This window comes from Molossus molossus, unplaced genomic scaffold (genome assembly GCF_014108415.1).
Source record: "Molossus molossus isolate mMolMol1 unplaced genomic scaffold, mMolMol1.p scaffold_m16_p_20, whole genome shotgun sequence".
Classification (NCBI taxonomy): Eukaryota; Metazoa; Chordata; class Mammalia; order Chiroptera; family Molossidae; genus Molossus; species Molossus molossus.
The window spans coordinates 48,898,551-48,925,192 of NW_023425356.1; the positions used below are offsets into that span (position 1 = coordinate 48,898,551).

General features: G+C 47.5%; 1 protein-coding gene across 1 annotated transcript in view; it reads left to right on the forward strand.

Annotated features, from left to right (window-relative positions):
• Positions 1-26,642, forward strand: part of SLC9C2 (solute carrier family 9 member C2 (putative)) — a 66,761-nt gene that overhangs the window by 39,125 nt on the left and 994 nt on the right. Inside the window, exons 19-27 of the mRNA XM_036272980.1 lie at positions 4,762-4,813; positions 7,057-7,205; positions 9,184-9,309; positions 12,166-12,264; positions 15,231-15,398; positions 16,644-16,775; positions 20,914-21,099; positions 23,416-23,497; positions 25,506-25,564. Of these exons, the coding sequence (XP_036128873.1) occupies positions 4,762-4,813; positions 7,057-7,205; positions 9,184-9,309; positions 12,166-12,264; positions 15,231-15,398; positions 16,644-16,775; positions 20,914-21,099; positions 23,416-23,497; positions 25,506-25,564 (1,053 nt within the window). The remainder of the gene's footprint in view (positions 1-4,761; positions 4,814-7,056; positions 7,206-9,183; positions 9,310-12,165; positions 12,265-15,230; positions 15,399-16,643; positions 16,776-20,913; positions 21,100-23,415; positions 23,498-25,505; positions 25,565-26,642) is intronic.

Here is a 26,642-nt window from a genome sequence, read left to right on the forward strand (position 1 = left end):
TAACACTGTCTAAGGGTGGGGCCCCTGGAAAATGCAGCAAACAGGAGCTGAGATGCCAACAAGGCCTCCAAGAGAGGGTGGGTGTGAGGTGGGGAGGAAGAGGGAGAGAACGGGGTGCACTGGAAGCTTGAAGTGCTGGCTCTGAGGAGGGATGAGCCGCGGTGGCTATTGATCTGGTTCAAGACCCTCCTCATTTCCAGGCAGAATGAGCTTACGTACCAAATGGGCGGTGAAGACATAAGCACACTGGGACTTGGCGCTGGAGGGAGTCGCTTGCTAACCAGGTTCTCCACACCAGCCCGTCCACTCCAGGTCCCTCTGCAGTGGGGCAGGGCACTCTTCCTAAAGGGTTAAGTTCCACAGATGATTTTCTGCTTAAGAGTATTCAGTGGCTCTGCACGGCCTTGAGGGTAAGATCTTTGACTCCAAATATCTGTATATTGGAGTCAAATACACACACACACATTATAGCATTAATGCATGTTTATCCTATGATGATTCATCTACAGCCAATGGCGAGGGAGCTAATTAAATGTATCCACACAGATATTAGTAAACAACAATTTTATATTTTTATATGTATTAGAGTCAGCATTGAAGGTACTTTTATTTTTTTATTTTATTGCATTTTTTTCTTTATTGATTTTAGAGAGAGAGAAAGGGAGAGGGAAAGAGAGAGATAGAAACATCGATGAAGAAGAACATCGATTGGCCGCCTCCTGCATGCCCCCCACTGGGGATCTGGCCCACAACCTGGGCATGTGCCCTGACTGGGAATCAAACCGGCGACCTCTTGGTGCATGGGTCAATGCTCAACCCACTGAGCCACACCAGCTGGATGAAGGTACTTTTAAAAATAGAAGGGTATCCTATAAAAAGAACAATTCAGATATTGTGAATTTATTTTTGTCATATATTTGAAATAACTTGATGCTAGAAGCCACTTGCTATAACAGTTGATAGAATCCTGGAATTTTAGTAATGTTTTTGAATTTTCTGGGTTTAATAGTGAAATCAGTATAATAGTCACAGTATAATATATATATATATGGAGGAGAGAACACAGAAAAGATGGACAGAAATAATCATGCATGATTTACAACTTGAAAATAACACAATGAAGGAAGCGAAAGTAACCCTCCCAGTCCTCTGCTCTGCCACTTTCCAGAGACAGCCCTCTAGTGGGCATTCCCGAGCTACATCTCTCTACTGTGTGTCCTAATTCTAAACCTACGCATGTGTATTTGATTCTGGGTTTGTTATCTCTAAACAGCCTTTATCTACTCTCTGCCTGATGTGTGAGGAGATTAGAATATTCCTCTCCTCTAACCCTTTCATTTATTCCTGTCTTAAGTTTTTGGAGCTAATATTTTTTATAAGGAAAAGCTTTATAACATGTACCTTCTATTCTGTAAGTCGTCATTTTTTCCAATAGATGGCACTATACATGGAAAAACCAAAACAATCTTTATTTTGTTATGATTGTATAATTATTATCCACCATAAAACCTACCATTCAGTCCATAAGAAGGGAAATATGATCCAGTGCTATTAAATATTTACTTCTTAAAAGAGACTTCTCTCTCTCTCTTTTTTTAATCCTCACTCAAGGAGGACAGTTTTTGCATTTATCTTCAGATAGAGCAGGAGGGAGAGAGGGGGAAGAGATAGAGAGAAGCATTGATGTGAGGGAACATATCGAATGGCCGCCACCCACTCGACCCCAACTGGGGCCGGAGACAAACTGCAACTGAGGTACGTGCCCTTAGCGGGAACCGAACCTGGGACTCTCTGGTCCATGGGCTGATGCTCTAACCGCTGAGCCAAACCGGCCAGGGCGAGACTCTTCTACAAAACAGTCAAATGGATTATTTTTTAAAATCATCTTTCTCTTCTTGTAGGTTTTATTCCTCTGCTACTCTTCCTGGGATCCCATGTGAGCCACCCTTTTACTCTCCTCCTCATTATGCTGGATTATGCCCATAAGTAATTTTTTTTCAAAAGGTGCATGGACTTCTACGTCCAAACACCGTATTTTGCTCTCTTTATTAATAGTTTTGCGCTCCAGACCACTTTCTTGTCGTTAGCACCGCCGATATATCTGATTTTACTTTCGTTTTTGTAGGTGGCTTGTCTCTCTCTCTTTCTTTAGAGGCGTTCGGGGTTTTCTTTTTGCCCTCGGAGCTCTGAAATTCCACCAGGATCTTTTCCTGGAATGATCGAAACTAAAATTTACCCCACGCAGCACTCGATGGAGTCTTCTTTGACGATTTCTTTCCTTTGCTGTTTGTTTTCTCCTTTTGGAACAGATTTTTGAGTTTCTGGATTTAGTCCCTGTTTTGACCTTTCTCATAACTTTTTTTTTTTTTTATCCTCGCCCGAGGACATTTTTCCATTTTTTGTTCAGATAGAGCAGGAGGGAGAGAGAGGAAGAGAGAGAGAGAGAGAAACATCGACGTGAAGGGACACATCGAGTGGCTGCCACCCGCACGACCAACCAGGGCCGGGGACAAACTGCAACCGAAGTACGTGCCCTTAGCGGGAACCGAACCCGGGTCTCTCTGTACCGCAGGCCGACGCTCTAACCGCTGAACCAAACTGGCCAGGGCGTCTCATAACTTTCAACTCCTTCCTCTTTCCAGCGAGGTCCAGCTTGACCTTCCAGGGTGCCGATGCAGTCCTTAACGGCTCCCCTCTGCTCTCCAGCCGTCTGCGGAATTTTCTTCCCAGTCGTTGTCGATCTCCGAGAACTGGGATTGCGTCTTTTCCATAGCAGCGGTTTCCTCCCGCCCTTTTATTTACAAGTGCGACTTTCTCTTGGATCTCTTTTTAAGATGTTGTGTTTTCTGTGTTAATTCTGCATCCTTGCGGTTCATTCTTCTGTTTGTCATGTTTGATTTTTGTCTTTCATTTTCTTTTTTCCACCCAATGTTTGGTGATGTGGGGTTACATTATCATATATGTCGATGAGGGTCTAAACTGAACAATATTGACAGCTGAAGGTTATTTTCTCGGCTCAGGTGGGGCGCCCGATTTTTAATTTGAAGTGAATTTAAATTCCAGTTACTAGAGTCCTAGATCTAATGATTGTGTGTGTGTGTACATAGAGCCAGGGCTGGGCTGGGGGCTGTTTACTTCTTCTGGTTGTCATGCCTGATTTTGTGATGGCTGCGAGTTGCCTCAGACCTCAGCCAAGAAAGAGAGGCCCTTTTCTTACTAAAGTCAGGAGAGGGAAAGAGGCTGCGAAGACGCCTGTGTTAATCTCTTTACTTTTAATTTCCAAAGTCCACAAAAAGATATATTTGTTAAATATCTATAGCATCTGAGGTTTTCTTTTCTAACCAGGGACCGTAGGAAGACTATACTTGAGTTTTAGGAAGGCATCCGGCACCTGTCATGCTGTCTTTAAAGGCAGGCTGGAGAAATATCATCTGGATTTATCAAAGGAGTATTGAGTATTGGGTCAGATATTAACACGCAACAGAACCCTACCCTGGTGATTTACTCTGAATATCGGAGAAGAAAATGAAAACCACGACTGAAAGCTTCATGGATCTGTTAGAAAGGACACAGCTATGTATAGGAGAAAAGATTTCAGAAAGAGGAGGAGGAGAGAAGCAAAACGAGAGCCCGTGGGGAGTTAAGAATGGGTTCTGAGGAGTCGGGGCTGTCATGCAGGCAGTTACCTCCAAGTCGAGGTAACCAGTTCCCCTTTGGCATTTTTGTGGAGACCCAGGGAAGAGTCAGGTGGCTTTCTGAGATGTGTTTCGATAGCAAACCGCTGCTCGTTCTGAAAGCGACGCCGTTGAGAGAGGCGGCGGGCAGCCAGGATTCTGTTCTCTCTGCAGACAGGAGGCCCCGGCTCGCCTGGGCAGGGGTCTGCCGCGGGCTCGGTTCGCTGCGGGTCCCGACTGGCGCGGCGGGGGCTGGGCTTCGGTCTGCGCCCCTCCGCCAGCAGGCCTGGACCACGCCGCGCGGCTGCCGCGGACGGGCAGTCATTTGACACCTTCCCCACATTGATTCAGTGTTACTAAGAGAGGAGAAACACGTCATACAGATTGCATACCTCACTCTTAAGCCAAAATGAGGGATCTAGTACATGTTTTTCTAAACTCAAAACAACAGCAGCAACTGGAACTGCTAGACCTGAGACGACAAGGTTGTTTTCGGTGAGTAGCACGATGCCCGGTGGGTGCAGACTTTTCAGTCGCTTGCACCTGGCCGTCCGAGGACACTTCAGCTGTCGGGTCACAGGGTTTTCGTGTGGCCACACACAAGCTCCAGAAAGACTCAGAGCCAGAGGGTAGCCCCGTGAAGAGCGGCGCCTGGGGCATCTGGCAAACACCTATCGCGTGTGTGAACACAGAGCGCCGAGCTGGGGAATGGGGCCCTTTCTTGGCTGTATCAGGAGTTATCTGGAGGAAGCAGGAGCTGATTGACAGCGTGGTTTTCTCAGGAGGGCACTGTTTGTGCTCCCGCCGGACTGGCTCCCCAAACAGCTGCTCGGTTGGCGGCGCCCAGTGGGCTCCACCTACGAGAACCCTCCTGATGCTCGTGCAGTGCAGACTGACCGCACAAGTCTCACTGTGACGCGAGCGTGGCCACGGGGGAGGCGGCAGCATGACAGAGGGCAGAACTGATCCCAGTCGCTCCCCCAGTCATAAGCGGAGGTTCCTACCACGGTCCTTCCCCCCTCAGATTTTAAAGTCAGAGATGCACTTGGTACAATAAGAAATCAATGTTTCTCCTAACTTCTTACAGAAATTGTATGAAATTTTGGAAACCAACAAACGAGATGCTGTCAAAGAACTAGGTAGGTCATTGGAGTATCTGATTTCCTGAAATCACGCCTTGCGTATGTGTGTGTGTGTGTGTGTGTGTGTGTGACGTGCCATTGAGTTGGCTTTGACTCCTGGAGACCCTGTGGATGCTGATGGATGTCCACAATGTCCCGTCCTCCACGGGCCCGCTCACCTCCTGCACCGCCTGCCTGTGGCTTCTTCTGTGGAGTCGATCCGTCCCATAGTTGGTCTTCTCTTTGCCTGCTGCCTTCTGTTTTCCCAGCATCATGGTCTTTCCCCAAGAACCCGCCTTCTCGCGATGGGCCCGAAGTAAGACAGCTTCCGTTGGTCATTTTTGTCCCCAGCGGCTTCAGGCTTCGTTTGCTCTAGGACCCATCATCCCCTCATTTAACCAAAAGAGGACAAGTCCATGCTTTCATTTAGTTATATACTTATTTTTAATGTTTTCTTAAAAAAGTTTTTTTCTTTACTGATTTTTAGAGAGAGAGGAAGAGAGAGAGAGAGAAACATCAATGAGAGAGAACATGGATTGGCCGCCTCCTGCATGCCCCCCACTGGGCATCGGGCCCACAACCTGGGCATGTGCCCTGACCAGGAATCAAACCGGCGACCTCTTGGTGCAGGGTCAACGCCCAACCCCCGAGCCACACCGGCTGGGCCCATGCTTTCCTTTAATTCCACAATCAACCATCTATCATCCAACAAGCGTTTACTGAGCACATGTAATGGACCAGGTAGCACATGGTGCAGAGCCTGCATGTGAGCCTCTCTGGAGAACTGCAGAGGGTTCGAGTTCTGTTATTCACAGTGGGGCACAGAGGAGAGAATGAGGAGTGTGGAAGGTTGTATTGAGGTGACAGGATCTGATTTCTTCAAGTTGCAAGAAACAGACTGGAGATGACCTTTGTTTGACAGAGGGTGCTTTGCTCCGTTGGCGAGGAGACACAGGACTGTGAGACGGTGAGGATGTCGTTTCGCGACCTTCTGCAGTCGCTCTGCTGGGGCAGAAGCAGACGGCCGGAGGCCCAGGGTTTCACACAAAGCCTCCCGAGCCTACTTTCCTCGGAAGGGGGAGGTGGACCAGGCCTCAGTGTGGGCAAAGTATCTGGTGGGGAGCCTGGCATATTGTAGGACCTTAATAGAGGGAAGCTGTTCTAAAAGAAATAAAGTAAAACCACTTCACCTGCATCACCATTGTAAGAGGCCGTGTGGACTCCTGAGCATCACACTTTCCGAATCAAAACAGAAAGGGCACAGTCTAACGAATGACATTTCAACTTTGGAGACAATAGGTTGGAATAGTTGGGCACCGTCTAAGGAAACTCAGGGCCCGTGGCTGCCATTCACCTGTAGACAGATTTTTACTTTTGTGCTTTTAAAGACGAGGGGCTGGGAGCTGCTGTCTTACTCTGTTTTAGGTTTGCCCTATTCCCGTATCGTTACGCAGCGGGGCACTGAATGCTGGTTGTGCCGGGAACGGTGTTAGCCGCTTGACCGACATGATCTCATTGAATGAGGCAAACACTGTTGTGATCTTCATTTATAGATGGTGCAACTGAGGCTTAGCAAGGTTAACTTGCCTGAGCTCACATGGCTGGTGAGTGGTGAGCTCGCCCCGGCCCAGGTGCGTCTGGCACCAGAACCGGCCCCTGATCCTCGTCCCCTCACTTACCCGGGCTGCTCACTTCAGCTGGAAAATGCCCGGAGTACCTTGCGGCTGCCAGGCCTCGTGCCGAGTGCCAGGATTACAAAGCTGGAAAAGACACTAAGCCTTGACTCCCAGTCCCACCGTGACTTCTCACGTTCACCAGAGGGAAAACCTTGGGGTGTGATCTCAGAAAGACCCACAAGCCAAAGTCCAGGGCTCTTCGAGCAAGGCATTTATGCATCTACCCAACAAAAAGTAGATCATGTGTATCAAGCTATAATTTAGCTAAAACGATGCGTGGACGGTGAGACAAGTAAGAAGAATGATAGGCAGTGGGATGAGCTTCGGGGTGGAGCGAGGTCGGAGCGCGTGGGACTAAGGCAGACAGAGGGCCCTCCTCCTCGCCGGTGGGGAGAGCCCCTTGTCAGGTTTCTCGTCCATGAAACGGAGATGAAAAGAACCCTGGTCCTACCAGCCCCCCGAGTTCTGTAGGAAACAGGAGCAGAAGGCTGTCGTGTAGATACTGTGGCAACCACAAGCCAGCATACAAACACTGGTGACTGGGGTTATTGCCTCGTTTGCCTATTGACGTTTCACTCACACCAGGACTCATAGAGCACGAGTGTCGTGACGTTGTCATCGCGCTGAAGACCAGGCAGGCCATCCAGACCGTGGTCGCCAAGGCGCTGAAGCACCTCGCCTTCATGTGCTCACGAGGCATCATCGATAAACACGAGGGCATCGAGATGAATAAGGTAACGGGGTTCCCTCCGCCGACTCCCCAGCCTGTGCTGTGCGGTGGGCAGAGTGGAACGAGCCAAGGAGATTGAAAACGCGAGTGGTTAACCCCCCGCCGACTCTCGTTCCCCTGCAGCCTTTGTCAAAGCCAAAGGCAAGGGCACCGACGCTCCCTGGTGCTCTGCACGTCGCAGCTACCTGGTTGCAGGTCGGAAACCAACCCGAGCTGGGTTTAGCACAGAAGTGAGATTGGGAGAGTTAGTAGAAGGACACAGAGGACCTTGTAGAACTCACAGTAGATGGACCATGTGGTCAGGTCAGGAAGGGACTTGAATAAGGACCTAGAAGCTTCGCCAGGCTCTCCGGTTCTACTGGAGTTGCCCCTCTGCGGCGGCGTCTTTTGGCTCCTTCTACAGACGCACTAGGCGTCTCTGCTGCTCTACCCACTGGTGGAGTGCGGACTGCCCAGGCCTGCCGGCTGTGGCAGGGGAGGTGGGAGTCACGTGATGTTAATGTGGTAGGGAGGGGAGCAAGGGGTGTGTGTGTGTGTGCACGTCTTGGTGGGGGTCAGGGAGGGAGCTGTTCTAAGGGGAGAGGAGAGGGAAGACAACCTGATCAGTTGGCTGATAGAAGGATTTTTGAAAAATTATAAATACATTTGCAAAAAATATTAGGAATATAAACCAGAGGGAAAAAATGTTTAATTCTACCACTTTACACATTTTCTATCTTACCGAGGGTCTCTCTGCCTCCTAGCACGAAGCAGAGAAACCGGGGTTCTGGCCCTGCATTCTTTGTGTTGCCCACTGCTGAGTTCCTTCTGGGTGTCACATGCTGTCCCTCGCCACCCACAGCTCCAGCCGTGGGCCACCGTGCACAGGAATTCAGGACAGAGTGTCCCCTCCATGGTCCCAGAGGGAAGAGGGGGTGGGACAGACCTTTCTCCTTTATGGCTCTCTCTTCAGTCTCTGTAACTCATGGCAAAGGACTGGGCGGGCCGTGTGATTTCTCCGTCACGTGCACGAAGAAAAGGGCCACTCAGAGTGTTCTTCAGGTTACACCTCTACACACAGGTTTTGTGTTTCTCTGTTTACCACTTTGAAGGCTATATAGGATTAAGTCGAATGCTTGATACCCGTAAGTAAATATAACCCTTACGAGGAGAGAGATTTAATTTTTCCTGTTGTTTTGTTTAGAAAGGTAATGGGCAATCATTCCACAGTTGCTAATTGAATGCCTACTGATTGTCCAATTGTCAGCCAGAGAGATGTAATTAGCAATCCCAGGTCATAAGGGGCTAGGTAAGTCTGTTGGATTTAATTCTGCAAATACGCATTGGATACTTACTACGTGCTAGGAACTCTTGAAGAGATTGGGATAGTGAATGGATACAACACTGACCCAAAGTCCATGGGCTTGTCCTCATTCTTTCACTTAGTCATTTGTTCATCCAACCAACAAAAGTTACGTAATATGGAGGCTGAAACATGTAAGTAAAACTACTACTACTAGTGCAATGTGATGGGTTGTAGGAGATGCCGACGGAACAAGACAGACAAGTGGTATCTTGTACCCGGAGGGGGAAGCCAGAGAAGGCTTCTCGGAGTCCACAGAACTGTATCCTCCCAAATTAGAAGGGTTTAGAGAAGCAAATCATATACATGAGAAAATACCGAGCGAACATGGCATTAATTCATGTAGCAATCAACTATGAAGTTTAGATCATTTGAGATGAAGACAGTAGAATAGGAGGGTTAACTGGACTATGAAGATGGTAAATTGAACATGAGATGCTATGTTAGTGAAAACAGTAGTAAGGGGAGCATAGGGACAAAAGGGGGGGTCAGAGGATGATTTAAATGGGGTGAGAAGCTGAGTTAAAAATCAAGGTTACATTTGCGCGACAGTGGTTGGTTTAGCTTTCTTCGGTTTCAGCCCAATGTTCCTTTTCTGTGACAGGATCTGATCACCTTTATTCCGACTGCTCGTTTTCAGGTACTTCTTTCAAAAATAAAAGCGCTGAATAACTTTCCAATGGCGATCCCGCCCCCGACTCCTGACAAGTATCTCCATAATATTGTTTGGCTGGAAAATAAAGAGGTTCTCATTGAGTTCTTCAAGGTAAGGATTCTGTCTTCTCTTCTGGCTCAGGTTGCATGGTAATTATTTTCCATTTTTTCCCACTCCCCAATGCAAGATTAACAACAACAAGAGCAAAAATCTGAAGCAAGAATCCTGTAATGGCCAATAAAGGGTAGATCTCATTTTTGAGCCTAAAAGGCAAAGATCATTTTTTTCCACAGTGGATTCCCTGCTTAGGATGAGCCCTCTCTGTTACCGGATTGCTATCAACCCCACCTTATTTTGCGTTGTAGAGTTCTGGGCTTTTAGACGCATTATCTGAAAAAGACTTTTTTAGATCAAGGTCCTCAAATACAAATGACTCCACAGGCCAGGAAGATAAACGGAAGTCAAACCAGCAGTGTGGCAGGGAACAGGGAGGACTGTGGTGCAGTCAAGTTCACGCCTGTGCAAAGCCCGCTGAGTGTTGCTACAGGGACCTGAGCTCTGCGGACGAGTCTTTATCGAACATCCTCCGTGTGCCAGGGATTGTCCCCGGCCTGAAGAGGTGGCATCGAACGACATAAACGAAGTCCCTGCTTTCACGGAGCCTGTTCAGTTTTTCAAAAATCCAATTTTAAGATAAAATTAGAATCTGGTTCTTTACAGGTGATGATGTTCACAAGTATAACTGTCACTGACCATCCATCGGTGAATGGGGGAGGAATGGGAAAAACGATGAGAAGAAAACTCTATAAATTAACGATTCACAGACACTGAGGTGAATCCATGACCAGGGCACAACCGTCTCCTCCTCCATCCTATGCACAGTGGCTGGACGTTCTCTGCCCCCTTACGGACAGCTCTCACTCTTTCAGTGCCCTGTTCCTTAGCATGTTGGTTCTTGGTAGCCTCTGAAAGCCGGTTTCAGCAGGGTAAGAACTGTGACGAGTTGGGAGCACACGGGCGTTATTCTCATTAGGAACAGCCCATCGATTGTGTGGATGACTGAAACCTACACAGAAAAGGAAACAAGCAAACAAAAACACCCCTTAATGAAGACTATAATGTCAATCTTGGTCTCCATCACAGCTTCAATAGTTAATTTACACACACACACACACACACACACACATATGTATTTTGTTTCTCCCCTTTATTGATTTTAGAGAGGGAGGGAGAGGGAGGGAGAGAGATAGAAACATTGATGAGAGAACATCGATTGGCTTCCTCCTGCATGCTCCCCACTGCAGATTAGCCCACAAGCTGGGCATGTGCCCTGATCGGGAATCGAACTGGTGATCTCTTGGTGCATGGGTCAACATTCAACCACTGAGCCACACCGGCCAGACTCACTAGTTAGTTTTCAATATTCCTCCCGTCTTTCATCCCCCATCTCGTACGGTTTATTAAAAAGGCTATAAAGTCTGTAAAGATAAGACAATGGTCGGAGAACAAATTCTGAATAATCCACATGCTGGGTAATTGGCTTTAGGTGAGCTTTTCCTGTTTGTTGTTGTTGTTGTTGTTTGTTTATTTTTTAACTGTGAAGTCATTCATGCTTATGTTCAAATACTTCAAAAGTACATACACTGAAAAACGAGAACTCTTCACTCCCTTGCCCCACGCTCAGTGATGGCCACACGAATGATTTGAATTATATTTCCCGTACATCTTGGTAAAATGCGAATCTGTCACCATAATTCTCCTGTTACAAGCCCTTCAGTGGCTTCGCTCTGATTTTGGAAAAAACCCAAATTCTTTAACAGGGCTCCAAAATCCCCCAAGACCTGGCTCTGGCTCACCTCCCCACCTGCTCCCCCAGACTGCCTTATGCCTTCTCATGGGCCCTGGGCACTTTTGCCTTAGTGGGCCTCTTCCTCCATAAAAAGGGTACCAAAAAGTGTGCTTTATGACTGTGTTCATAGGAAGATGACTATATAGTACTAACTAGTACTAGCTGTTGTAGTATTAAAGCATTCTCCTCTACCTAAAAGTTCTTTATTTATTTATTTATTTTATCCTCACCCGAGGACATTTTTCCATTTTTTGTTCAGGTAGAGTGGGAGGGAGAGAGAGGAAGAGAGAGAGAGAGAAACATCAATGTGAAAGGAACACACCAAGTGGCTGCCACCCGCACAACCGACCGGGGCCGGGGACAAACTGCAACCGAGGTACGTGCCCTTAGCGGGAACCGAACCCGGGTCTCTCAGGACCACAGGCCGACGCTCTAACCGCTGAGCCAAACCGGCCAGGGCCCTAAAAGATCTTTTAGTCCTTTGAATGTTAAAAGAAACGAAAATATTGCTGTGAGCCCCTAAAATGACTGTGAACCCCACAGTCCTTAATGGACAGCTGGGTCCTGGTGCCCAGCGCGCCCTGCCTGGGGCACACCAAGTCTGACCCCGAGCACTCTGTTTGCTCCCGGTCTTTTCATATCCTGAACCCTCTGGCCCGAGTGGTCTTCAGCTCACCGAATCTTGGTTCTCGGTAAACTCTTCCGCCAGGTCTCAGCTGAGCTGCTCCTCCTCCTGTCAAGTCTTCCTTGGACACCCAGGGCACAGTCCCGGGGCCTTTCTGGACTTTACCGGAACGTCCTGTCTCTCCTTAGTCAGAAGGATGATCCTTTACGTAAACATCCACCCAACCTGGCACTCACTGGGCGTTCCTCAGCCCCTCTCTGGGTGCCAGCCACAAAGCTCCCCCGCTCCTCCGTCTCTGTCCCCTTCTCTCCGAAGGTTGATGAGGCTCCGCAGCAGCTCTTGTTGTGATGCATCACCAAACCAAAGATTGCAGTTTGTTTTGATGATGCCTGAAAGGCATGTTTGCTTTGAAATCCGATTTCTCTTCAGGAAAGCAGGCTGTGCAGCTTTTGTGTTGCCTTTTCCTTCTCTGATCTTTTCTTTTTCCTTTTAGGAAAGAGCCAAACTTGCCTATTTCGACTACGGAGATGTCATTTGTAAAGAAGGTGAAATGCCGCTGGGAATCTACCTAATTATTTCAGGAATGGCAGTTGTAAGGGACCAGTTATTTATTTATTTTACTTAAAATGTAATTGAAATATGTAATTATGACATAAGGAGAAATTTAGGAATCCAGAAAGTTTCAAAATGTTAACGTGATCTCTTTTCCAAAGGAAACCCTCCCTCTCTGAACACCAGAGCTGAGAGCTGATGCTAATCCCCCACATCCGGAAGGTGCCCCACCTTACAGAATGTTTCATAGTCCTGCTTATTGCTCACAGCGGTCCTGGGAGGGAGCTGGCTTTACCCAGGTGTTCGATTGAGGAACCCAACACCGGAGCGGTTGAGTTACCCACCTGAGGAAAACGAGAGTCAGGAATGAGGGACCATGATGTCACATCCCCTCGGAGGTCAGCTAGGATGAGGATAGAAAAATACAACGTTTAATCTGACCAGTAGGAGGCTTTGGCGAGACAGAGAGGAAGATGTCAGTAGAGTGTTGGGGATAGGAATCCTTTAGAATCCAAATACTAGGGGCTGAATGCACAGATGAGCCCCAGCTCCTGACCCAAATAATTCCCAGACCCAAGATGCCAGTGACAAGCGACAAACCCTTTTTTATAACACAAGTCATATATTTGGCTTTCTACTTTATGGAATGGGTATTTCAGACCTTAAAAGTTGGTTATGGAAATAAGCTATTGTAATACACCTCTTATAAAGCTGACACATGTCTAGCGCTTATGACGTGTCTGGGAATTCCATTCAACAAGTACTTACTTCATTACCGCCTCGCTGTGGCCCTCAATCCGGTCACGGAGCTCACAAAGCAGACAAGAATCCCTGCCTTCTCGGGGTTTCCTTTCTAGTGGAGGCATGGAAGATGGGACACTCGACAAAAGACGTTAAATCAATAGTATGCTAGAGGCGATGGATGAGACGAAGAGGTTGGTTGGGATTTCTGAGAGCGTGGTCAGGAATGGCATCGCATTATGACATTTAATCCTCGTAACAACCTTATTTTTCAAGAAAACTGATGCACAGAGAAATCGATTCACTTGGCCCTCAAGGGCACACAGCGAGAGGTCAGGAGGGCTGCGGTCCCCTGGGGTCGGCCTCGGGGACCGTGTCTGCGTCCTTAGCCATTGTTCCGTGCTGCTTCCGTTAGAATCCGTGTGTGACCAGGTGCTGGCCTGGATCCCTGGGAGCCAGAAGCAGGCGCGGCCAGTGTTCACTGAATAGGTCAGACCGCACCCTTAAAACCGCCACACGCGTGTTCCTTTGGGGAATTTTCCTGCAGTGACGAGACTGACTAGGGTTTCTTCTTTTGTTTTAAAGATTTTTTAAAATTTATGTTTTAAAGATTTTTTAAAATTTATGTTGAGAGAGAGAGATAGATAGATAGATAGAGAGAGAGAGAGAGAGAGAGAGAGAGAGAGAGACTGATGGGCTGCCTCCTGCACACCCCCTACCAGGGATGGAGCCCACAACCCGGGCATGTGCCCTGATCGGGAATTGAACCAGCAGCCTTTCGGTGCACAGGATGATGCTCAACCAACTGAAACACGCCGGCCAGGACAGGGCTTCTTAAAATATAAGGCCAGTGGGATTCGGCTGACGATGTTCCGTTAGTGTTCTGTGTGTGCCGTGACAATTCACCACCGTTAGCAGCTAGTTTTGTTGCTTCATAGCTCCGTGGTTCAGACGGCCTTGGGCTTCGCTGGTTTGTCTAAGACTCCTCTTCCCTTGCATCCCACAAGGCCAAGCTCAAAGGGTCAGTACGGCAGCGTTCCCTTCTGGAAACTCGGTGCAGAATCCATTTCCAGTCTCAGGGACGTGGTCGGCGGGACCGGCTCCTTCCAGCCGTGGGAGCCACGTGGCTGCTGCTTGGCCGGCTGCCAGCTGGGACCCGCCTTTAGGTCCTAGAGCGCCTCTCTGGGCCTTGCACACAGCCACTGGCGTCTCAGAGCCGAGCACGCTGCGTCCTCCTCACAGTGCCCCGTCTCTTTGAATGACTCTACTTCCTCTCCCGCCGTAGAGGACTCGAGAGTCCACGGGACTCGCAGGATAATCCACGATCAGCTCTAAGACCAGGTGGTTAGCCACCACAATTCCAGTTGCAGAATCCCTTCACAGCAGCACCGAGTCGAGTGTAATCGAGTCAAGTGCCGAGTTACAAAAGTAGGAGTCCCGGAGGGACTTGTGTACAATTCTGCCGGCCCAGACGCTGCCTTCTTTCCTTGGTTTGCAAGGGCAGGGCCATCCCTCATCGCTCAAAGGGCCTTGGGACTGCATTCGAACTCAACGGGAAGACCGCCCCGGTCCTCTGGGGCATGAAGGCCACTAGAAGTCTGAATGGCGGTCACCAGGGGAGGGTGCGGTGCTCTCAGCGGCTCCTTCAGTGACGCCGGATTCCCCGCTGCCTGTGTCCTGAACAATCGCCTTGGTCTTTGACGTTTCCAGCTGAACTTGCTGGAAAATTCTGTAGCCCTGCTGGGTGACTCCTGCAGCCTCCTCCTGAAGTCTGAGGCCTTTCTTCTCCCCCACCCACGGCTACCAGTTCTTTTCCTGGGGGGAGGACTCAGCCACCTCGTGGTCACCCTGAGAACGTTTTCTGTTGCTTTTACTGAAACCGCGGCTTGGTTTTGTAGGTGTATTAACTCAAGATGTGTGATCTGTGCATCCAGGCAATTAGAATGTGGTTTTTGCCCCCGAGGCACCGGTTACGCTAAGGATATCTAACGGACTCAGGGAGTTCCTTGCAGACGGCAACCACTACTTCTGCGGGGGTAGGGGAGGGTTGTACAAGGAACGGATAAGGAGAAAGTTGTGAAGCTAAAGACTGGAAACAGTCCGTGCCCGAGACAGCTGGGGTGTGAAAGGAACCGCGATTTCCGTGAAGCCCGTTCACCCGACAGGGTCCACAAAGCACCTGTCCCTTCCACTGAATAGTCGCAGGGTCGCGCGGGAGCCCCTGCGCTCTGATCTAGGCTTCCTAAGGCGGGGTTCCCTTCGCAGCTGCACAGCCTGCCTCCTTCCTTTGGAATCGACCACCCCGTGAAGTCCGAGGGGGACTCCCAGAGCATGTTCACAGAGTACTGCACGTGTGGGGACATCATCGGAGAGCTGAGCTGCCTGCTCAAGCGCGAGATCGAATACACCGCCACCTGCGAAACCATTCTGCAGGTAGGACCCCGGTTCTGTCCACGTGGGGCATGTGCTTCCTGTGTGTCCCGGCATATCGTTTAGTGCCCCAATCTGCAGGGACGCACATTTAACCTCTGAGTCCTCGTTCCTTGAAGAGAGAGTATCTAACTCTCGATGTCACGGAGATGAGGAAGATGCCCGTGTGACGTGCCTGGTGCGTGTCAGCGCTATTAGGAGGCCGCGCTTTTAAAGGACACTGGTTTTCAGTCCCCCTCTTTCATTCTCTTGCTGCGCAGGGTGGTATCTAGTCCGCGGATCAGTCCTCTGCTATTCCTCCAGCTGCGGATTCAAACAGGGAGGAGCCCGAGGTCCTGCTCGCAGACTTCTGCAGCCTTGGGGCTCTGGCTGCGGTTGGGCGGGACCAGAGCCTGAGGGGTGTGGCACAGAGGGGACGTTGCCCTGGCAACTTCCTAGCATTTCAGTTCTGGAAGAGGCTAGCAGGCAGGAGTGTAGTCACAAGGCTGGCTCCATTATTTTAGGCATTCATTTGGCTTGAATTCCGAAAGCACAGGCTTCCTTGTTCAGGTAAGCACCTCGCCTCTGGAAGCAGAGATTGTACATGAGCCCACCTGGTCTACGCTGGCCATAAAAATAGACAAGGGCCCTGGCCGGTTTGGGTCAGCGGTTAGAGCGTCGGCCTACGGTCCTGAGAGACCCGGGTTCGGTTCCCGCTAAGGGCACGTACCTCGGTTGCAGTTTGTCCCTGGCCCTGGTCGGTTGTGCGGGTGGCAGCCACTCGATGTGTTCCTTTCACGTCGATGTTTCTCTCTCTCTCTCTGTTCCTCTCTCTCCCTCCCACTCTGCCTGAACAAAAAATGGAAAAATGTCTTCTAGTGAGGATAAAAAAACAAAACAAAACAAAACAAAAAAAAAATAGGCAAGGTATGTGGCTCAGTTCCTGCATCCTGGGCTCATGCGCCATATCCTTGTCGTAGCTTTGACGGGTGTGGGTTTTCCTGGCCTACTAGTAGGTCTGTAGCTTCAACTGGGTTGTGAATTGTGCCATCGCATACACAGTGAACAGCCTCTCCAAGGACACGATGCTTCACATGTCAGAGTGTCATAATGGTGCGGGAGTCGACGGTTTTTCTGAGAGGTTTGAGGATGATCACATCTACAGGCATCTGCTCTTCTTTTCCTTTTCTGTTTTATTGGCATCTTGTTTTCTGATGGTCTTGTCATTTCATTCCGAATCGAGCCTGCTGCACGACCCTGTCATTTCAGGCCTGCTTCATCTCCCTGGAGGACTTGTACGAGGGCTTCGATGTGTTCTGGCCGTTCCTGGAATACAAGATATGGCTGAAGCTGGCTCTCAGCACGGCCCTTCAGTATTTCGAATCGGCTCTCGTCGACGAGGTAAGGGACGCGATTAAAACATAAGTGAACTTTCATTCACTGTATGTGTGTGTGTGTATATTTTAACCAAATAATGCACTTCGTATTTTTTTTTGTGTGTGACAAAGACAGAAAGGGTGGTTTTGTCTAATCTTTTAAACGGAGGTTCCAGAATTTATTTGTTTTAATTAAATTTACTGGGGTGACATTCGCTAGTGAGATTCTATAAGCTTCGAGTACAATTCTAGATTCCAGAATGGTAACCACTCTCTTTTCCTGACCGTGTGCTTGCCACAGCTGATTCTCCCAGGCTACTGACAGTCATCCCTTTAAAAAAAAATCGATTCAGCAAATATTAAATAGGTAGATCCCCAACAACCAAGTATAACATTAATTAGAATGAGTTAACGAACACTCATCTGCTGTTTATTATATTCTATTCTGTCTACCCACATTAATATAAATCCTGCCCTTTCAAAATCTTTGCTGAGTTAACCGAGCCTCTTCTATTAGCTTTCTCTCCAAGAAAGTAGCGGTTCAAGTCTGTTCTTGGACTGGTACAATTTTCAATCCCATATTTATATCCTATTTAATAAGTATTTGCACCCTTATAATTAAGTCAGGAAGTGGGGAAGTGACAGACCTCAAGTCCAACAACATTCACTGAGATGAGAGACTGAATATAAATGTTGACTTTAAAAAATGAGCACGTCTCAAGAGAATGAGAAGGCAAACCACAGACCGGGAAAAAATATTTGCAAGGCACACCGGAAAAAGGACTGTTATCCAAAATGTACAAAGAATTCTTAAAGTGCAACAGTAATACAACCCAATTGAGAAATGGGCCCCAGATCTCAACAGACATAACTTCACAGTGAAGACATACAGATGGCAAACAGCATATGAAAAGATGCTCCACACTCATCCCAGGTCACCAAGGAAATGCAAGTTAAAGCACCAGTGAGAGACCACTGCACACCTATTAGAGCATCCAAAACCCAGAACGCTGACCCCACCAAATGCTGGCAAGGACGTGGGGCAACAGGAACTCTCGTCCATTGCCAGTAGGGGTGCAAAATGGTGCAGCCGCTTTGGAAGACAGTTGGCGGTTTCTTTTAAAACGAATCATTCTCTTACCATTCAGTCCAGCAGTCTTGCTCCTTGATATTTACCCGGAGGAGCTGAAAAATTATGTCCGCACAAACACCTGTACACTGTATATAGCAGCTTTATTCATAATTGCCAAAACGTGGAAGCAACCATGATGCACTTCAGCAGGGGAATAGATAAATAAACTGTTGTATATCCAGGCAATGGAATATTATTTGGCACTAAAGAGGAATACACTCTCAAGCCATGGAAAGACATGGAGGGAACTTAAATGAATAGTACTAAGTGAAAGAAGCCAGTCTGAAAAGGCTACTTACTGTACGACTCATACCTATAGGACGTTCTGGAAAAGGCAAAACTATGGAAACAGTAAAAATATCAGTAGTTGCTAGGAGTTGTGGTGAGAAGGAATGAATGGGGGGAACACAGAGGATTTTTAGGGCTCTGTGTGATACTATAATGGTGAATACATGTTACTATACATTTGTCCGAACCCATAGAATGTCCAAACGCCAAGCGTGAGCCCTAATGTAAACTGTGGACTTTGGGAGAGTTTGATAATCTAATGCAGGTTTATGGGGTGTAACAAATGTATCGCTCTGGTGGGAGATATTGATGCTGGGAGGGAGCTGAACATGTGTGAGGCCAGGAAACGTGAGGGACATCGCTGCACCTTCCTCGCAGTTTGGCTGTGAACCAAACACTGCGCTAAAAGGTTACATCTCGAAAACTATTAGCATGCCATACTAAGGCAGTCATGTTTCTTTTACTGTGTAGCAATAATCGTTTTCAGAAAAATGGTAGCAGAAGGGGAAGGAGCATTAGACTCTTCCCTTTCCCCTTAGCCGGGCCTCTGCTTGAAAAGCAGGACAAGGCTTGAGTCAGACTTGACTCAATATTCAGGTGGATGTATCTTTTCATTTTCAGAAAAAATTCACAAGCAACACATATTCATCATATAAATGAGAAAATACAGATATATCACATAAGAAAATGATAACTTTCTACCCCAATTTTACCCCCCCGAGAATCTCCATTCAACACTGGCTTATTTGCTTCTAGGCTTTTAAAACTAAAGAATTGGCCTGTGACGATATTTTATTTATTTATTTTTTTTATCCTCACCCGAGGATATTTTTCCATTTTTTGTACAGATAGAGTGGGAGGGAGAGAGAGGAAGGGAGAGAGAGAGAGAAACACCGTTACGATATTTTAGAAACCCCACACACTAAACCACAGCACTCACAATTTACGTGCATTTAAAAACCCAAATGTCTTTTTCTTTCCTCCAGATTTCCTGGTTGCAAAATTCTAGATATTTGTTAATTTTCTTATGTTTTTGGTGCCTCAGCTGTGCTATTGCCCTTGGTGATTAAGTGTTTGATTAAATGTTTGTTTCTCTTTCTGATAGTTCATTATTGGTGTATAAAAATGCCACTAATTTCTGAATATTGATTTTGTATCTTGTTACTTTGCCAAATTGATTTATTAGATCTAGTAGTTTTTTTGGTGGAGTCTTTAGGGTTTTCTATGTACAATATCATATCATCTATGAATAATGATAGTTTTACTCCCCCCTTTCCAATTTGGATGCCGTTTATTTCTTTTTCTTTTCTGATAGCTGTGGCTAGAACTTCCATTACTATGTTGAATAAGAGTGGTGAAAGCGGACATCCCTGTCTTGTTCCTGATTTTAAGGGAAACGCTTTTGGTTTTTGCCCATTCAGTATGATGTAGGCTGTAGGTTTTTCATATATGGACTTTATTATGTTGAGGTATGATTCCTCTATTCCCATTTTGTTGAGAATTTTTATCATTAATCAGTGCTGGATTTTATTGAATGCCGTGCAAAAAGAGCTTGGATGTCTTCCCTCCTCTTGATTTTTTGGAATTGTTTGAGGAGGCTAGGTATTAGTTCTTCTTTAAATGTTTGGTAAAATTTGCCTGTGAAGCCATCTGGTCCAGGACTTTTGTTTGCTGGAAGCTTTTTGATTACTGCTTCGATTTCAATAGTTGTTATTGGTCTATTTAGGTTTTCTGATTCTTCCTGATTCAGTTTTAGAAGTTTGTATTTTTCATGGAATGGAATTTGTTCATTTCACCAAGGTTGTCCAATTTGTTGGCCGATAATTGTTTATAATATTTTCTTACAATCCTTTGTATTCTGTGATGTCAGTTGTTACTTCTCTTTTATTTCTGATTTTATTTATTTGAGTCTTCTCTTAGTTTTTTGATGAGTCTGGTTAAAGGTTTATCAATCTTGTTTATCTTTTTAAAGAACCAGTTTTTGGTTTTATTGAACTGTTATATTGTTGTTGTTTGTTTGTTTTTTTAGCTTCTGTGTCATTTATTTCTGCTTTGATCTTTATTGTTTCTGTCCTTGCACTTACTCTAAGCCTTTCCTATTGTTCTTTTTCTAGTTCTTTTTGGAGTAGGGTTAGGTTGCTTATTTGAGATTTTTCTTGTTTCTTGAGGTAGGCCTGTAATGCTATGAATTTCCCTCTCAGGATTGCTTTTGCTACATCCCATAGATTTGGTTTTGTTGTGTTCATTTTCATTTGTTTCTGGGTAAATTTTGATTTCTTCCTTGATCTCATTGGTAACTCATTCAATGTTTAATAACATGCTAGTGAGCCTCCATGTGTTGAATGATTTTGAGTTTTTTTTAATTGTGGTTGATTTTTAGTTTCATGCCTTTGTGATCTGAGAAGATGCTTGATATGATTTCAATCTTCTTGAATTTGTTAAGACTTATTTTGTGTCCTAACACGAGGTCTAGTTTTGGGAATGTTCTATGTCTATTTGAGAAGAATGTGTATTTTGGAGCTTTGGGATGAAATGTTGTGTAAATATCAATTAAATTCATCTTATCTAGTATGTCATTTAAGGTCGCTGTTTCCTTTTTGATTTTTTTGTCTGGAAGATCTATCCTCTGATGACAGTGGGTGTTAAAGTCTCCTACTATGACTATTTTGCTGTTGAATTGTCTTTCTTCTTGATACCATGTGTCACTGTGTATGATTTATAGAAAAATGTAATTTAATTGCAGGGCTTAACGTTTCAGAAGTGTGTGGAGCTCAATGCAGCATATGTGGACACTTTATCGAACTGTAACGAAATGACTATCGACAAGGTGACCATGAAGTTCGTGATTGTCGTGTTTGGCAGTGTGATTGATACAAAAACAGAGGTGCCATACCTTGCACCTTGCATCTTACCTAAAACCTGTGAGCAGGTAAGGAAGATCATTTCTAAAGAGTCATTTGCATTCCACAGTGCTGCATAAGTGATTTTAAAGTTCAGCTGACCACCTTAAAAAGAAATTTAACCTGAAAAGACCCTGCAGTTCTCACCTGCCCTTAACAACATGGTCGAAATGTACCCAGGACTTCTGTGTACTGTGTACAGGTTGTGCCCTGCACAAGGGTGTGATCTAGGGGCAGGTGGGGGCTGGGATCAGCCTGCTCTCTGCTCTCTGCTCACCATGCTGTTTGCCCTGGAGTGGGGCTGTGCCTCCCGAGAAGGATGCATGGGGTGTGACTTTCCTGGTTCACACCAAGGCAGTGCCCCCGTGTACTAGCATGTGCCTCCCGAGAAGGATGCATGGGTGTGACTTTCCTGGTTCACACCAAGGCAGTGCCCCCGTGTACTAGCCTGGCTTTGGAGGCACCTGCACTGATTGATAGATAATAAGGGAGCAGAGCTAGGACCGTGTCATTCTGTTGCCACATCAGGGGCTGTGGGCACAACTTGACAGCAGGTCTTGGGCCTCAATCCAGGCCTCTGTAAGGAAGGGGGCAGTATGAACACCTAGGAGGTAATGGGCGATGGGAGGACAGAAGCAGTGTCCCTAATGGGTCGCCCACCACTGGACCACAGGGGGACGGGAGGGTGGGGCCCAACAGAGGGGAGGATCAGGAAACCTTGAGAAGAGCTGACATGCTTTAATCTGGTAACTTTCCCAGACCTGGTCGGTTTGGCTCAGCGGTCAGAACACTGGCCCGCAGACCAAAGAGGCCAGGTTCGGTTCCCGCTAAGGACACGTACCTCGGTTGCAGCTCGTCCCAGACCCCTGTTGGGGTCGTGTGGGTGGCAGCCACTGGATGTGTCTCTCTCGCATCAATGTTTCTCTCTCTCTCTCTTCCTCCCTCTCTATCTGAAGATAAATCAGAAAAGTGTCCTCGGATGAAGATTAAATAAATAAATAAATAAATAAATAATAAAAGTCTCTTCCCTTTGGGAAAGACACTTTCTGCCTGTTCAGACTGGGAAAGGTCATTCATTTAATGGAAATTTATGTCCTGGAAAAGCTGGGAAACCTCCTAAAAAGTGCATTTGCTCCTTTTATAAAATTCTTATTTTGTACCTCTCAACAATTCAGAGGATGAAGTAAATTTAAAAAAAAAATTTAGTCTGGCCGGTGTGGCTCAGTGGTTGAGCGTCGACCCATGCACCAAGCGGTCGCCAGTTCGATTCCTGGTCAAGACATATGCCCAGGTTATGGGCCCAATCCCCAGTGAGGGCATGCAGGAGGCAGCCAATCAATGTTCTTTCTCATTGATGTTTCTATCTCTCTCTCCCTCTCACTTCCGCTCTCTCTCAAATCAATAAATTAAAAAAAATTTTTTTAAACTAGAAAATGAAAACCTCTTTAGCGTTGAAAGAAGCAAGGCATGAGGCAGGGACAACAGCGATTGGAATCGGGCATCGTTGGGTTGAAAACCTGACCCTGTGCCCACGAGGGGCGTGGGACACAGCTTCCTCAGTCGTGAGACGAGGGTAACAGCAGCGGTCCCCTCGAAAGGTTATCGCGAGGGTAAAACGAGAGTGTGAGGTATCTGGAAATGATACTTATTTGTTACTTGTCTGCTACTTGCATTCCGGGAGGGCAGATTTTATGGGTGAAAATTCTAAGAAAAGAAAACCATCCCGCTATGAGGGAAGGCAGGGTCCTGAGCCCTTGGACGTCAGTGGGAGAGTTAAAGTAACTCAGTGGATCCTGGGGATTCTGTTTTATTTTTTTTATTTTTTTATTTTTTTTTTAATCCTCACCCGAGGACATTTTTCCATTTTTTGTTCAGATAGAGCGGGAGGGAGAGAGAGGAAGAGAGAGAGAGAGAAACATCGATGTGAAGGGACACATCGAGTGGCTGCCACCCGCACAACCAACCAGGGCCGGGGACAAACTGCAACCGAGGTACATGCCCTTAGCGGGAACCGAACCCGGGTCTCTCTGTACCGCAGGCCGACGCTCCAACCGCTGAGCCAAACCGGCCAGGGCCTGGGGATTCTGTTTTAAATGGGAATTGCCAGTCCAGTTACAAGTAAGGTGCAGGAAATTCCTTTCTGACGTCTATAAAGATGCAGAAGAAAACTTGCTGGTACAGGACTTTCTGAAGCAACGCGAGAGGATTTCAAATGAAGAGGCGCTTAGGTTGGAGGCCCGGTTTAGGTTTTGGCTTATTTCTTTTATTCTTTGGAAAGGTTAGGAAGCAGCCAGCTTGGACATCAAACAATGCTCTACTGACTAATTTGGACTTTTCTCCTTTAGATTCAGGGAACTTCAGATTTAAGCAAGCTACTGGTTATCCAAGCATCCAAGCCTGCCGATGACAATGGCTCCAAGGTCATGGGTAAGGTCTATCTCTTCAGTGGTGGGAAAATCAGTGGGTGGAAGTTTTTGATAAATGTGAAATTAATTTAATTAGAAGAAAATGATCAGAGGGCATGGTATGGGTTTACCATCAACCCCATTCCCGGGCCCATCCTGACTGCCACATTGCTTCTGGGAGGTCACACGTCAGGGACTCCTAAACGCTGAGACCCAGGTGGCTCCTTCCGCTCTCCCACCTTCCCGCTGACCTTTGCTGGGAGGCAGGGAGCAGCTTCCATGTTTTACTCTGTTCCTGCCTTGGAGGCTGGAGCCACGGAGCACTGTTGGGAAAGAGTGGGAATGGGAGGGGACAGATTCCCACAGTGGGCCCAGGGGTGGGGAGCTGGTTCCCGGGGAATAGGGAACCTGACCCAGCCTCACTGAGTAACCCAAACCGTGGTCAAGGCCACAACTCAGATGGCTTACTTTGAGGTGGACTTGGATAGTCGCCAAGTAATTGTAGGCACAGAACGTGTGTCAGCACCCAATTGCCCGTATGCTAGGCAATTCTTTGTGTTAGGCGTATACAAAGACGACGAGGCAGGAAGGCCTTGCTCCAGAGAAAATGCCTTCAGGACCTTTCGTCAATGTCGGCATCTCCACCTCGCAGAGCCCCATGGTCATGGTTCTCCCAGCTGCCCGGCCTGGAAGCAGCCCTCCTTGATTTACTCCTCTGATTGGCACCACCCCGTGTTTACAGTCCGTGTGACCTGGTTTAGAGGGACGCAGTTCTTAACGAATTGTTCAATGGGGGGTGGGCAGCGCGCATGATTCCATTGTGTGCCTAAAGTGACGTTTCATTCATCATTTATATCTCATTATTTCTCACTTGCACGATTCTTTTTTTAAAATACGTTTTTATTATTTTATTTTATTTATTTTTTTTTTAGAGAGAGAGAGAGAGAGAGAAACATGGGTTGGCGTCCTCCTGCACGCCCCCTACTGGGGATCAAGCCTGCAACCCAGGCATGTGCCCCAACTGGGAATCAAACTGGGACCTCTCAGTCCGCTGAGCCACACCGCCAGGCTTGCAGGATTCTTATAAAATCAACCCACCGCGTGCTGGGCACTGCGCCAAGCCCTGGTTGGGGAGCGAGCCAAACTAGGCGTCTGCCCGTGTGGGGAGGACAGACAGACAGTCGTTCTGTCATTCCACTTCCTCCCTGGAAGCAAGTTCAACTCAGACATTCTTAGGGCTCACTTTCCACGCCCTGTACTGGGGTGAGAGGCAGCATGGGATCCGGGAGCGCCCTCTGCCCGGGCCGCCTGTGCGAGCTGGGAACAGCGAGACGGCCATTACCCCGTCCCTCACGGTCTCCGAAGGTCGCCACCCTGCTGCCCAAGCCTGCGGGGCACAGCGTGGACGCAGCCCTCGGGCGCCCGGGGCTGCCGAGTCAGGGGCCACCGTGGCCTGCAGGCCTCTCTCCGTCCCGGAATGAGTCCAGGGGCCCCGAGGGAAATGAATCACTCCGTATTCCTCCGGGAGTTTGGGACAGAAGCCACACACAGTGGGCCCATGGGCTGGAGCGAGCCAGTACACTGGATATGGCCCACATACATGTTTTGTTTTACAATTTTAAAATTAGTGGCCGCGTATAAACATCCAGAAACTTCACCTTTAAAAAAATATCCATGTTTTGAGCTTCTCTTGAAAAAATCAGAACGTGTGCCAACACGCGGTCCTCATTCCTGTCTGTGGAAGACTCGGACGGGGCTGAGACCAGCGGGCTCCACGGGTCGGGGGGTGTCCTCACGGCCCAGCCACGCTGCACCCCCGTCTCTCCAGCCCACTGCACCTGTGTGTGGCTGCCCGCTCTCCCCCGAGTAGTGAACTTCGGGGAGCCTATCACCACGCCCCCCTGCGGGAGAGAGCCCGCCCGAAAGGGAAGGGACAGGGAGGAAACACATTGATGTTCAGAGCAGTCTTCTGCGCGTTGATTCTCAAACTCCTGATTCCGTGTTTCTGTCTGATGCATGTGTTTGAATAGACTCCATCAGCAGCAGTTCGCAGGTGGCGGATAAGGAATACCCCTGGAAGAGAAAAGAGGTAATGCACTCAGTCCTTCGATTCGATTTTTCTTATTGTGAGTACGAAACTACACAGCTGAAATACACTGTGAAGTCAAAGAACAGAATGTTGGTGGTGAATAAGAGACTCTTAGCAGAAACTCGCTGGTTTGGAAAAATCAGGATCAAGCTCACTGTGTGACTTAAAATTTAAAATTATAGAATATTTTTCAAAGATGTAATTTGCCCCCTCTCCCCCCTCTCCCACTTTCTCCCCTTCTCACCCCCTTCCCCTGACATTTCGTTCAAAATTAGGGCTCTCTCTAGCCCTGGCCGGTTTGGCTCAGCGGTTAGAGCACTGGTTTGCGGTCCGGAGAGACCCGGGTTCGGTTCCCGCTAAGGGCACGCACCTCGGTTGCAGTTTGTCCCCGGCCCTGGTTGGTCGTGCGGGTGGCAGCCACTCAATGTGTTCCTTTCACATTGATGTTTCTCTCTCTCTCTCCTCTTTCTCCCTCTTGCTCTCTCTGAACAAAAAATGGAAAAATGTCCTCAGGTGAGGATAAAAAAAAAAAAAAAGAAGAAAAATTAGGGCTCTCTGGGATTAGGGACAGGGAGGCTCATTACCACTGAAGTATCCACGCTTTTCCCTTTGGAGTTTGCATCCCTCATGGACCTGTGGGTGCCATGCTGGGGGCACATGGGCCAAGGGCTGATCATTGGCACCTTCCTAGAGCATCAATTTTACTCCATGATCTTTTAGAGGAAAAAAGTGAACTCATTTCACTGTTAGGTTAATTAAAACATTTTATATGAAAATAAACATATTCTGAAGTAGGACGATGGATTTTTAAAGAGAAAACAAGAGACCTCAAACCATTTTACTTTGGAATCACTTAGGTTGGGCTCCAACATCTTTTCCTACTCTTAAATTTTAGAAAAGTTTAAGATGTGCTGGGAGCCAGGCCTGGAGAGGGCTGGTCACCTTGGGCCAGGATGACAGAGGCCAGTCTGAAGGGTAGCTTGGAGGACATTATTCCCGGGGTCTGCGAGGCGCCCTAACAGCTCGCGGGGGCCCAAGCCCCCTGCTGAGTGGAGCCGGGGCTCTGAGAAGAGCGATA